The sequence below is a fragment of the Mastomys coucha genome, unplaced genomic scaffold, assembly GCF_008632895.1.
Source record: "Mastomys coucha isolate ucsf_1 unplaced genomic scaffold, UCSF_Mcou_1 pScaffold21, whole genome shotgun sequence".
In the NCBI taxonomy this organism is placed as follows: domain Eukaryota; kingdom Metazoa; phylum Chordata; class Mammalia; order Rodentia; family Muridae; genus Mastomys; species Mastomys coucha.
The window spans coordinates 136,540,446-136,553,920 of NW_022196904.1; the positions used below are offsets into that span (position 1 = coordinate 136,540,446).

Genomic DNA, 13,475 nt, shown 5'->3' on the forward strand with positions numbered 1-13,475 from the left:
TGATGGATTCTGCTCATGGGCCTTCCTAGTTCACAGAGCTCCGTGGAGGTCAGAGATCAACTCTGTGACGTTAGTTCTCACCTCCCACTTTAGGTGAGTTCCAGGGCTCAGATCCAGTTCATCATATTTGCATGGCAAAGTGCTCTCCCCAACCGTCTCACCAGTCTTTTCTGCTGCACTTTCCTGGCATTCACTGGCTTCTGGTTCTTTGGAGTTAAGTGCCATTACCATTAGCCAAGAAAGCTTGTCATTCAGATGGGTGGGATCTGGATTTTTCAGAACAGGGCTTCTCCACAAACTACAGGGAGTCCATCTGAACTTAACTGACAGTCTACCCTGCTTCACCTCAGGCACGTCTAGGGTAGCTCTGTGTCTAGGCCCCTGGGAGTGTAGGGAAGTCTGCACCCAGGACACTGGTAGTGGTGGCTAGTTTTTAAATGCCACGATCACACAATCTAGAATCACCTAGAAGGGACTGTTTAGATTCGGCTGGCTTGTGGGAAGACCAGCCCACTGTGGGCAGCATCATTTTGTGGGAGAGCCAAGCACTTGCATGTACTCCTGAACTCATTGTCCTCTGCTCGTAACTATAGCTGCTTCCAGTTCCTGTTGCCTTGGTCTTCCCTTGAAATGGTGAGCCGAATAAACCCTTTCTCCCTTAAGTTGCTGTTATCATGGTATTTCATCACAGCAACGGGAAGCAGAACTAGGACACTGGCTATGACTCCTTCCCATTTCAGGTCAAGGACCAACAGGAAAATAAACTCAACAGACAGACCCAAGTTTGTTTGTTTGTTTGAAGAGGTAATTTTTAATCCCGATTTCACAAACTCATTGTGCAAAGTGGGTCCCCCAGCCTCCTCTAGAGTTATAAATTGCTCTTGACTGCTTATTGTATGCCTGTGAAATTTTATGATTGGAATAACTCAAATGTTCCTACAATACTGATCATATCCATCCACGCTGTTCTGACCGCTGTAGCCGGCCTGTAACAGCCACTCACTGACTGGCTCTCCAGGCCACCGTAAGTTGCCTGGGCAGCTGACACACCCATGCCACACCCTGCATCATTTGTCTGCTATAAGCTGCATTGCTAGCCCCTGTTGTTGAATTCAGGAAGAGTTCTACGTATCTGTGCTGCATGTTGGCCCTGTCCTTGGACACAGCTGCCACTGCTTCTTCATGAGTAGCAAACTCAACATCAGCTTCTGCCTCACTCTTCCCTCAGGACCAATCTTAGTACGAACTCTCACAGGGTTGAGTGGAGAGAAGTTGTAAATGTTCTCCATTCTCCGTTGCTTTGTCGGGCAGCCCTCTCATGTGGACACCGTGGCCGGTGGTGCTCTGCGCTGTGAACTCACTGTCTCCCTATCTGTGGTCATACATTCCTGAGAGAAAATAGCTGAGGTCTCTCCCAAACAGGTCAGTGGTGACGCCATAGCCATCACTGAGGCTGCTGTATTCTTCATAGCCCCCATAGCCTCTATAGGCACCAGACCTCATCCTATTCAGGCCTGCCTGTTTCACAATGCCAATGTACCTCTAGGCTGTGCCAGGCCTGTCATAGGTCCAGGCCTCTGCACAGACATAAACTTCAGAGGTGGATCTGAGTATGACCTAACTTCCTCCTGACTGCTCTTGAACACTTCAATATACCTGTGCCCTATTCTCTCCTTGTGCTTCCCTAAAGCTTTCTCAGCTAACTCTTGGGAGACAAATGAACGAAGGCCTCCCCTGTAATCTTGCCTTCCCGGTCCACAGGTAGTGTGATCCTGTTTGACACAATTTCCAACCCTGAGAAGAACTGAACGATTTCTTCCTTTGTGCATCCAAATGGGAGTCCCCGAAGCCTCACGAAGCCATCATTGGCACTGTTGGTGCTGTCTGGACCACTGTGCTTCAACACCCAATCCATCTCTGTTCTGTGTGACTTGAACACCTCAATATACTGGTGTCCCATGCTTTCCCTGTCTTTTTTCAGAGCCAATTTTACATCTTCTGACTCAAGTTCAACAAAAGCCTCCCCCCTCTGCCTGCCTTATCTAGTATAAATGAAATGAGCACCTGCGACCCCATCATGAGTTGTGCAGTTGGAGAGGAAGTTTGGTATGTCCTCAATTGAGCAGGATCAGGGCAGGCCACAGAGTTTGACCACATAGCCCTTCACCTCCCTCAGGGCCCAGCATCATGGACACTTGACAGGGCTGATGTCACACAAGCTGAGGCAATTTTTTGTAGCTTCCATCCTAGCAGTCAGGAGACAAGAGGCAAGTGGATCTATATAACAAGTCCCAGGCCAGGCAGAGCTATACAGCCATACCCTTAAAGAACCCCCACAGGTGCCTTCTGTAGGAAACACTTAATGGAAGGTAAGTTTTCCACTGGAGGAAGGTAGAAATGACTTCTATTTTCAATAAGGAACTCGGCTTACGAACCCCAACTCCACCTGATGCCTTAAAAACGCAGAGGGCTCCAGGGAAAGTCCAGGTGCATCTTCTTTTTGTTCTCAACCTTCAGGAAGACCAGGCACAGTCCTCCTTCCACACCAGAGCTGGAAGGAAGATGGTGATGGGGCAGAGCCTCAGGCATCGGACCATAGGTCCAGGTTTTAACCACCACCAGCCAAAGCAAAGACCATTTGGGCTTGGAAGGGAGGAACATGGCCCAGCCTTGGGAGGCAAGTTTGAGGATGGGAGGTTCTGAGGAAAAAGAGGATCTGACATGGGAACAGCACCCACCCTTCCACTTGCTTCATTCTGGGCAGCCACCTTCACGCCTGTTTCCACAATGGAGAAACAGAAGCATATTCCTTTCTCCCTGTGCCTCTTGCTTATTATGAGAGGAGTCACCTCTGCTGAAGGTGGGTGGTTGTAGTGATAGAGGGGCAGGAGCCCAAAGAAGTTGGTAAGAAATCACCAGTTTATTGAATGAAAAAAACCAACATGGCCCCAGTCTTCCCACCCCACTTATTCTCAGGCCCAGGAGACACTCTGGACAGTAGGGCTGGGCAGTGAGAAGGGCTGAAGAGTCTTGGATGTGAAGAATGCCAAAACTATGTTCCAAGTGCAGCTCCGTGCCACACTGCTAGGAAGCAGTGAAAGGGCAACAGAGAAGCTCTGAGGTGCCAGAGGGCATGGAGGCTGGGCTAGCTCTGTCACTTGTCCTCAGCCTCTCATGAAGACACTGATGAGGCGGCTGAGGTATGTCTGGGACCCACCCATGGCTGAGAGAGGGAAGGAGGCAGCTGGAGGGAGACCTGGTGGAGATGGGCCTCTTTCTGCTGCCCTGCCATGACAGAGCAGGGACGGGGAGGCAAGCTGACACAGGAGAAGGGAGACAATATGACTGGGTAAGAGTCACAGATAATGTGTGTATGTTGAGGGTTTGCTGTCTCCTACCTCATGAAACCACAGAGCAATCTTAGGTGGGAGGCAGAGGGAGGAGCCTCAAAGACCTGTGCACAGGACAAGTTACCCAAACAACTAAAAACATAGGAAACACAGGACATCCGAGTGACTTGAGGTGTCAGGAAATCATGCGTGGGAGAGACTGGGAAGGCCCTTTCAATCCCAGAAATGCTAGGATGCCCGGGTGCCATCCTCATTCCCCCACAGCTACTGGGAAGCTGTGAGGCAGGGTAGGAGGCCCCAGCCCTGCTGGAAGAAGGCAAGGGGGGAGTACAACAGGCAACAGAGCCTTGGAAATACAGAGCCTGTGTCCAGGCTATGTAGGATGCTGGGCTGTCTCACTGTGTACCAGAACTCCAGGTTTTTCATTTCCAGAAAGGGTACCAGTGCTGCAGGGGTGAGTGAGGTGAAGGAAGGCCCAGATTATACAATTACAGGGATTATGGGCAGCAGAGGCAGGACCACCCAGCTCTGGGCCTGGAACAGGATGGAGGGTAGTCCAGAGATGGGCTGGGCAGTGAGAGGGGAGGGCTGTATCCCCAGTGGCAGTGTCCTTCAGGACTGGGCGTGTAGAGACAAGCCCTAATGCTGGGAAAGGGAGGTTGGGCTGGGGCTTGTTGGCCTTCCCCTGCCCGCAGGTGGTGAGGCTGGGTGGCAGTGCCAGGAGGGAGTAGTTGGGAGGCAGGGTCTCAGGTGGTCTTGCTGCCACTGAAGAGTCCCACTGGAAAGTGCTTGACATGAGTGGGCCACTGGGCTGCCAGCTGGAAGAACTTGATGTCACTCCACTCAACTCCATCGATGGACACTGGGGTAACAGGGAAAGAGAAAGGTTATGGGTTAGCTAAAACACCTCAGGGAGGATGTGGCTCCCTCCCTCACCCTGCAACCTCTACCAGCACACCTCTCAGCATGGTCTGTTGCTGCTTTGCAGAACAGATGAGGCGGATGATGCCCTCGATGACCTGGCTCTTGGAATCCACCTCCTTTTCCCGGGGCTTCTTGCTCAGGAAGATAGTGGGCACTGTAAAGCCAGTGCAAAACATGTGTCAAGAGAGTTGGGAAACAGCCACCATCCCCCTGCCCCACCCCCAGCCCCATCTGCTTCCTTCTTTGCTGGGAAGTAATTTGTTCCCCAGGCTTCCTGGACCTGGCTAGGAGGAACTTTGAACTCCTGGGCTACTTTGCATATGATGCTGCACTTTTGCCTGCATCCCTCATCATCTGTACAGTGAAGCTCTGGGGCCAGATGGTCTTCAAAATCTCTCCTAGGAGGAGTGTCTGGGAACCTTGGGGCAGGGCTGCCTCCCTGTCCAGATCACCAAAGCAGTGGCTGAGTGATAAAAGTGGCAGATGTTTGCACTACCTCTGCCCCAGATGTAGGAATAATCCAAGCTGGCTCTATCTACTCCGGAAAGGAGGTGAGGTAGGGTAAGGCCCCTGCTGAGCTGATAGCAGGTCCCTATGCCAGTGGCGGGCTTGGCTGCAGGCCTGGTTCGGGCTCTGGGAGAACTCTGAAGGGAAGAGGCACACACAGGAAGAGGCCTAGCTTCCTGTCAGCTCCTGTAGAGGCAGATTTGGGGTCACAAAGAACATATGCTGCAGGTACACATCTGGAGCTACAGTGTTCCAAATGGTTACCCAAGCAAAGGTCTGGTAGTAGGAATTCTTGTCTCACTCTCTTGGAGAACAGGACCGACAACTACTCTGCAATTCTGCCTTTGAGGCTCTAATTACCCCTTTATTTGCATTTGCCTCTCTTTTTTGGGGTATGGGTGATTATTTTGAGGTAGGATCTCATGGCCCTGAACTTGTAATTTTCCTGCTTCGGCCTCCCAAATGCTGGGATTATAGATACACACTGCTATGCTAAGCTCCTGGGTTTTCAAAAGTGGTCATATCTTTTGCTCTTGTACCTCCCTGGAGGAGGGACACGAAGGTGGGCCTCTCCATTCCGTACTCATCCTGAAGGCAGTGGACTTCTCCTTTAGCTATGTAGACCTGCCTGTTGGGTCCTAGGCTAGCTTCAAGATCTATATACTAATACATGTGTCTTATCCAGAAGCAGATTTTGGCCTAGGCCCTAGGACAGGGGCTTGGAAGGAAGACCAGTGATGTCTGCTGGTCTGGTGTCTTCCCTGGCCTACCTTTCTTGTTCTTCTCTTTGGTGACCACAGTCATTGCCATGGTGCCAGAAAGCTGGGCTTCCCCTGCATGTGGCAGGCGAGAGACCTGCACTGAGCGGAAGACACTCTTGAGGGTATTCTTTGAGCTGGCGTCCCTCTTATCACCTTCTCTCCTTCGCTCCCCAGGGTGGCCCAGCCAGTAGTCCACCTGGAGTCCAATCACATCCCCATATGGGCTGTTTGGGCTCCTGGAGAAGTGAAATAGAAACAACATGTTGGCTTTGACTTCAGTGCTTAACCGCACAAGCCCAATGAGGGGTGGGAGAGACTGTTTTTGGGAGCAGGAAATAGAGAAAAAGGCTAGCCAGCTGGCTGTTTCCTCCAGTCACACAGAATCTGAGAACAAAGACAGGAGAAGATAAAAGCCCAAGTCACAGTGAGGAAATCAAAACTCATAAAGCAAGGGAAGAGCAGAAAGCTTTGTGAAAGAGTGTGCACACACGCAAGCAAACAAGCCCAGGCCCAAAGCAGGCAGATGGCTGGAGAGAAAAAGCAGGGAGCAAGGGCTAAAACAGTACCATGGCTTCAAGGACGCCTTGGGAGCCAAAGGGATGTTGCCCTGCACTTTTGCTTTTGTATGGCACCTTTAGCTCAGTGATAATTTTAGCTCCTGGGGAAAATGGAGTGTTTTCTTGAAAGGAGGCGTCAGACACAATAGGTACCCGGGCTATGAAAGTCATCTGACTTTTCCCTCTGCCTCATTTTGATGGCTCCAATAAAAAACAAGTTTAAATCGGATGAGAAAAGAGGTCAAGGTAGGGGTTGGTCCCAGTCCTCAAATCCAAGCTGGATATAAGCCTTTCATGTAGTAGATGAAAAAAACAAAACAAAACAAAACAAAAAGAACCAGGAGAAAACAGGCTTCCTGCAAGCTTAAAGTACTAGATTGCTGAGGCAGAATGTGGCTGCATTTCTAAACTGTCTCTTCCATGACAGCAGAAGATCATGATAGGAAATATAAGGAAGAGAAGGGCTGGCCGCTAGCTCTAGGGCCCATGCCTTCCCCAGAAGTTACGATACTGTCATGGGCACTCCTGAAAAGCCACTGGCAACACCCGCCTCTTGACCTGATAGGAAAGGAAATGGTGAAGACAGAAGAGTGAAGATGCTGTTTTCTGTGCTGGACACACCTAGCTTTTCTTGCCTGAAAGTCTTTGTCCTGTACCTTCATGACCCCTTCTCTAAGCCTCCCACAGACATGGCAGAAACCAGCTTGCTGGCTATCCCCCTGAACTGTAGGTACCTGAGACTCCAAAGGAACACTCTCCCTCCCACCACTCCCAGCAATCTCAGTGACAAGATCTTTGCCATCTCAGCACTGCAGGCCCAACTTAGACCTGAGCTGTTGGCTACTGCAGCTCCAGGGGCTCCCAGCAGGTAGGTACACAGAGGGGGCCACTTTGAAGGATGTCCCACACTGACACTGTTGCCACTCAGGCCTCACAATATCCCTGCGAGGTGGCCATATCACCTGCACACACAGCAGAAACTAAAGCTCAGTAACCTGCCAAAGTCACCATAGTGCACACAGGATGGTGCCTCTTGACCCAGGCATCCCTATGACAGTGACTTTCAAACTTCCTAATGCTGCTACCCTTTAATACAGTTACTTATGCTATGGCGACCCCCAACCATAAAATTACTTTTGCTGTTACTATATAACTGTAATTCTATTACTGTTAGGAATCGTAACATAAATATCTGTGGGTTTTTTGGTTTATCTTATTTTTTTGAGACTGGTTTCTCTGTGTACCCCTGGCTATCCTAGAACTCACTCTGTAGACCAGGCTGGCCTCAAACTTACAGATATCCTCCTGCCTCTTCCTCTCAAGACCTGGGATTAAAGGCATGCACCACCACTGCAGCTAATACCTATATGTTCTGATGGTCTTAGGCAACCCCTGTGAGAGGGGTCATAACTTACAGGTTGAGAACCACTGGCCTAGGAGGTCCCATAGGAAGCTACCCAAATAATACTTTAACAGCCCACTAGAGCCACTATGTCAACATAGGCACAGCTGACTCTACAGTGATGAAGGCTAGACAAAGCAAGAAGAATCAAACTTCACTAAACCTTCTTTCAGTGTCTCAGTCGCCTCTGAATTCTGCCTAAGCCAGTGCTCTCACCCAGTATGGTTGTGTTGTGCAGTGTGCTGTGCCTGGGAAGAGAGTCAGGCTGGGGAAGAACCTTACCCCACGATGGCGAGGGCACTGCTCATGGATGGGGATGAGGGAGGGGTAGCTGTGGCATCTCGGCTCAGGCCTGAGCTTGAGGGTGGTGATGTGGAGGGCACAGTAAGGCTGACCACAGGTGAATCGTCCCCATCACCTGTCGAAGGGACAAACACAGTTGGCCAGAGGCAGTCACCCTTGACCTGCTGATGGCAGGAGGTGTGCTTTCAGTGGGCCCCAGGGTCTTCTCAGAGAATGACCCATACCTTCCCACTCAACTGCTTCCTTGAGCACATTCAGCCAATTACAGCATAGAGGGCTGGGAAAGTATAATCTCACTCAGAGCAAAGATACTCTAGTTTACCTGCAGTGGAGGGCGAGTCTTCAACAAGGCCCACTTTCACAACCTGTAGAGATGGGACTTTGTTAGGTCCTCTGTCAGGGCAGCAAGTCCCAATCCAACTATTACCAACACATGGCCAGCAGTCCAACAGTAACTACATGGTGTTTTGTCAATGACAAAAAAATCCTTACACATCTCAAACAGCCTAGGACTTAAGAAGAAAGAATACTCTGTGGGTTTCACAGAGTTTAAAGAGGTTCTGGTTTCCATCTTCCGACCCATAAAACTAAAGGAAAGAAGCCCAGTCCTGTGCAGTGGGCCCATGACTTGGTAGCCCTTCTCTGGGGACTATAGCAGAGCCAACTCTGAAGGCAGTATCCTGATCTCATTTCTTTGAAAACCATACTGGCTTTGGAATAAGTATATCTCAAGGGTGGCTAGGCTCTATGTCAAGACAAGTGAACTGCTGAAGCTGTAGTCACAACTTTTTCCACTTCCTACTGTCCTGGAATCTGAAGTACCCTTGGAGGGCATGTCTCACGAATTCTGGAGAAGATGGAAGGTGCCCTCCAGTGGCCAGAAAAAAAGTACAGCTAGAAACACTTGGTTACTGTATTCTGTGTTCTAAATGACAGGTGTCCTGGCACCTGAGCCAGTCCATCCAGCATAACAGTTGAGCTGGAGACTAAGGGCTGGGCTGGGTTGGGGCTGCTGCTGCAAATGCCATGTGCCCTTTTCAGGTGGCACCTGGAGGGTGGGACCAGGGGATATCCTGGGCCCTCCTGAATATCATATCCCTAGCTCCCTTGGAAGTTTGGCAGGCTGCTAGATCTTGTGGTTAATTAATTTCTTCTTTTGAGATGCTGCAAGTAGAACCCAGTGTGGTCTTGTGCATGTGCTGTGTCACTTAACTATGGCCGAACATTTTTTTTTTTTTTTAATGTTTCACTTACTCTGAGAGCACATTGAGTGTTCCCACATCCCTAGTTCCATGAAGGCAGTAGTTATACTGCCAGGCTGTGTGGCAGCTGGGACTCTGGACTGCCATGCAGCAATGGGAGTTTTCCAGAGGTTAAGTAGGCAGTGACTGACTAGGTGGCTGGAGGAAGCCTACTCATCTCCCCAGATAAGATCACTCAGGACATCCTTTCAAGATAGGGACAGTTAAAACAGGTCTGCTTAGCTCTTCCCTGTAAAGATTATGAGAGATCTAGATCACAGGAGACAAAAGTCAATGCTAAAAGAAAATCAGAATGCCTTCTGAATGGAATTGTCAGTTTTCAGCCCTCCGTAGAGTGCTCTGGCTTTTTGGAATTTCAAGGTTCCTGAGATCAAGTCACTGCTAAGTGAGGAATGCCAAAGTCCAATACACTTGGCCCCAAAGGCATCCACGAGGATCTTGCTTTATTTTGAGCTAAGCCTACTTGAATTTCACTAATTCACTAACACCTGCAACAGAGAGGCTCTTCCTCAAAGTCATCCCTGTGAGGTAGCTGCTTTTGAACTTGTGAGAATGCCAAGTCTCACTATTTCTGAGGCCGCTTCCTCCTCCCTGAGCCTGGAGAAGCCACACTGTAGAATACACTTCAGCAGTCCAAGGCCCCAAGTTCAGGGCTTGGTACAATAAACAGGAGAACCCAGTAACTAATCTGGGGTAGTTCTTGATTTGGGAAAGGATGTCCCTCTGTAAGCCTAGGATTTAGGAAGCTGAGGCAGGAGGACCACAAGTTTAAGGCCAGCTTTAGCTACAGACATCCTGCTGCTTCTGCCTCCAGACGTCTAGATTTAACCGTGTATGCCACCACACATAGCATTTTCTTATACAGAGGGAAGCAAGTACATACACCAATGAAGGGGATAAACTTCTGGTAGGAGTCTTCATCGGGGCTGTTGGGAAACAGGAAAGATTTACAATTAGTGGGCTTGTAAGAGTGCTGGAGAAATAATCTTCCCACATTGTATCCCGCTCAATGGGATCCAGGACACAAGGCTATCACTTTCTGTCACAGTGCAGAGTGGCCACTCATTGAGGATAGAATTGTGCTCATTGTGGAGCACAAAACAGAGGCATAGAGCATGCTGTGCAAACAGCTCAGCTCATACTTGTCATCTGATTTCAGTCATTAGTGAGGAAAATAACTGTTGCCTATGCAGGGGAAGGCCCAGCCATGGAAGCATACACATCCTTTACGGCCTCTGACAGGAAATGGAATGGTGAAAAACAAAATATGAAAAATGAAAGAACTCAAGGTTCCTCTAACCTATCCAATGTATTTTTAGAAAACTCCTAATGTTAGACTTACAACTTATGCCTGCAGGTCAACATGGCTTCAGCCACAGGCAGCTGGTGTGTTGTGGTAGCTCCATTGACATACTGCATCACACGACCCACCACATCCAGTGGCTCTGCAGAAAAGCCAGGAGGAATGTGTCTATTTTGTTGTGCAGCCCTATAGCCCCTCAGAGAGGCCTTCCTGAGTCCCAAGCCAAGACCCTCAGAGCTAAAGTGAAGAAAGGATTCTAAGATACTATTGGCCATGAATTAAAGGAATCATAAACCAAAAGCACAGTCCTCTTTCACCTGAGCTGGACTCTGATGCTAGCATCCACAGTGGGTGGTATGGTAATACCTGCTGGTACAGTGTCACTCATTCAACAAGAGATTGATCAGCGGCACTCTCTATTGCCTATGTCATCTCTATAAATAGAGCTGGTCCACATACCAGCCACTTGTCCTTACTTTTAGATGCAGAGATTATTCTGAGGAGAGGGCCACACAGGGTACACCTCCATTAAAGAATATCAACTGGAAAGGGGGATCTGCACAGTGGGCAATAGTCCAGGGGGCTACAGGAATGGGAAGAAGGTTGCTCCACACTCTCTTCAGCTGCACTGGTGAACTAGAAGCCTCACTTCTAGGTGGTTCCGACTAGGGGCCCTTACCTGACACTGGAGGCTCTGAGCGACTGAATAGGTCTCTCCAGGCAGAATCAAGAAAGGTGCTGCTATATCTACTATCTACTGAGCCCAAGTATTTGGCCACTGGATGAGAACCTGGCAGAGGGAAAACCAGAGAAAGTGAACTGTTAGTGAGTAGAGTAGAGGGAGCAGCTATTCCAGCCATGGTCCAGCCTTTAGTTTACCTGACCACTCCCCATTCTTGCTGCAGGAATCAGGTCTCCCAGATGCTGGCAGACATTACCTAGGGGGATGATGAGGAAGCGCATGTAACCCAGCCAATCTGGGGTCTTGCTGGCAAGAGACTTGACAAAAAACCGGAGGATGGAGCTCAGGTAACTCTGGCTGCCCACAGCTGCCACTTTGACTGGCCTTGGCATGGATGAGTTGCAGTTGCAGCTGGTAAGAAAGGGGGACCATATTTAGGTCTCAGGATCCTGCTCAGGGCAGGCTTCAAGCTCTGACTTCAAAGGCCACAGGGGAAGCATGCCAAGAAACAAAATGATACAGGGAGGCAGCAAGCTCTATTGCTGCTCAAGAGGGCAGGCAGGTGTCTATGGAGAAGACAGAGGCTAACAGGAAGTTGGGAGTGCTGCTTGTGAGGCCTGGAATTAGTCCAGACCCAGACACCTGGAATCTCTTTGCTGTCACATGAGAGGGAATACCAGGTCTCTCTAAGGTGATCCTGGAGAGGTAAACATAGGCTCTCCATTAACAAATAGCATGTTACCACAGAGGGAAGAAATCTAAGGTATTTTTAGAACCCTGTACTCTCTTCTTTGTCTTAGGTTTAGAGAAGGATGAAGCAGGTCTAAGGGAGGCGTGTCTTCCCATTCCAGGGTGTGGAAGTGGTAGGAGTGGAAGTTTCAGGAGCTGATATTCTACTAGGGGCAGAGCACTGTTGTAGGCTCATCTCCAAGTACAAATTAGACCTGTGACTTTCTAGCCTAAGAGTATTACTATTGCTAGAAGTCAGATGGGACAATGAGATAGAGGAACCACAAAACATCCTAAGAAGAAAAGCCTTACTAGCGCTGAATCCTAGTGAGCAGGGCAGACAACACTGCCTGGACCTCCACTGTTGAGCAGGTACACACAACAGGTTTCCTCTGGTCTTGAAGTAATTCAGCCACATACTGGAGGGAGGAAAGGCAGGGACAAAGGTAAGCTACACCACTCCCCACAGATGCTGAGAAGGCAGGCAAGGCTCAGACAGAGCTGCAGAGCACCTGTCCTCTTCAGGTTGTGTATAAGAAAAGGGCACAGCAGACCCCATGGAAACATGCTGACTGTGGAATGAGGGTTAAGTGTTCCAAATGTCACCCGTGTCCAGGCATCCTTGGAACCAATGTCTATGAGGCAGACATAGATGGCAGTCTCCCTGTGTTCTGGAAACATCTGTAGACCCACTACCCTTGACCCTCAATGCTCTACCTGGCCCTGCCAGTCTGTGGTGTTCACCAGGATGACATTTTCAGGGAGGGCTGCATCGGACACCAGGATCTGATTCAGTTGGTCGTACACCACCTTTCTTGGAATCTGTAGGAACAAGTACTGGTTGGGCAGGTAGGAATACATAGGACTTCTGGCACAAGGGTAACTAAGAATTTGTAGAGACAGTCTCCCATTGATCAGACTAAAATGGAGATGAAGACGAAGATCAGTGTCCTTGGAGAATACACTAACACACCAGGCATAAAGTCACACCAGCGGTTGTTCTGGGGAGAGCCCGTGGAACTGGGAAGCAGAGGCATCATGTGAAAGGCATGGCTCTGGGGTAGCATGGTAGGTAGGAACTAAGAGCAGCCAGTGAGCCGCTGCTTAGAGAGTGCAGTGAGGGCAGTTCAGAGAAGGACAAGTGGCAGCAGGCACTGTATGGGGCCCACTGTCCAGGGAAACAAAGGTATTTCAAGAACAATGATAAAGCAGAAGGACAATACTTCACCCTCACCCTGGGTGCTGGGCTATTCCAGACTCAGGTTCATTTGCAGCCTTGTGATAGCAAGAAATTCAGGAATCCGTATGGCCCCAACCTTGTCCTTCCATAATATTTATTAGGGAAACTTGTCTGCTTAACTCTAGAAGTACAGTAACCAGCTTGGGTGGCTTCTTGCCCCAGCTCTGATACCAGTGTCACAGTGAGGACACACGCCTCAGGTCTGGTTTGTGCTCACATCTTTCCAACTACCCTCAGGGTTGAGAGTAGCCTAAGAAAAGCGTGGAATAACCACAGCACATTGGAAGGGGAGCAATGCTAACAGTTCCTGTTCCCGTCTCTGTTCACCGCCACTCAACTGGAGCCCACATTCAGAAGATAACAAGTGTGGTAGCTTCTCTAACTTAGGTATCCCAGGAGGGAGCTAACATTCCTCCTCCTCCTCCACCCAGCTGTCAAAGGAACCGACTGAAATC

The 13,475-nt window shown here is 49.5% G+C and overlaps 1 protein-coding gene and 1 pseudogene across 1 annotated transcript in view; both read right to left on the bottom strand.

Annotated features, from left to right (window-relative positions):
- Positions 1 to 650: 650 nt before the first annotated feature.
- Positions 651 to 2,783, bottom strand: LOC116103377 (annotated as a pseudogene).
- A 118-nt stretch (positions 2,784 to 2,901) lies between these two features.
- Pacs1 (phosphofurin acidic cluster sorting protein 1) overlaps positions 2,902 to 13,475 on the bottom strand; it is a 124,942-nt gene continuing 114,368 nt past the window's right edge. The window contains exons 14-24 of the mRNA XM_031389271.1: positions 12,498 to 12,602; positions 12,093 to 12,199; positions 11,308 to 11,462; positions 11,049 to 11,159; positions 10,409 to 10,511; positions 9,950 to 9,992; positions 8,127 to 8,169; positions 7,784 to 7,919; positions 5,552 to 5,778; positions 4,309 to 4,428; positions 2,902 to 4,212 (exon numbers count right to left, since the gene is read on the bottom strand). Coding sequence (XP_031245131.1) covers positions 4,097 to 4,212; positions 4,309 to 4,428; positions 5,552 to 5,778; positions 7,784 to 7,919; positions 8,127 to 8,169; positions 9,950 to 9,992; positions 10,409 to 10,511; positions 11,049 to 11,159; positions 11,308 to 11,462; positions 12,093 to 12,199; positions 12,498 to 12,602 — 1,266 coding nt within the window. The 3' untranslated portion in view covers positions 2,902 to 4,096. The remainder of the gene's footprint in view (positions 4,213 to 4,308; positions 4,429 to 5,551; positions 5,779 to 7,783; positions 7,920 to 8,126; positions 8,170 to 9,949; positions 9,993 to 10,408; positions 10,512 to 11,048; positions 11,160 to 11,307; positions 11,463 to 12,092; positions 12,200 to 12,497; positions 12,603 to 13,475) is intronic.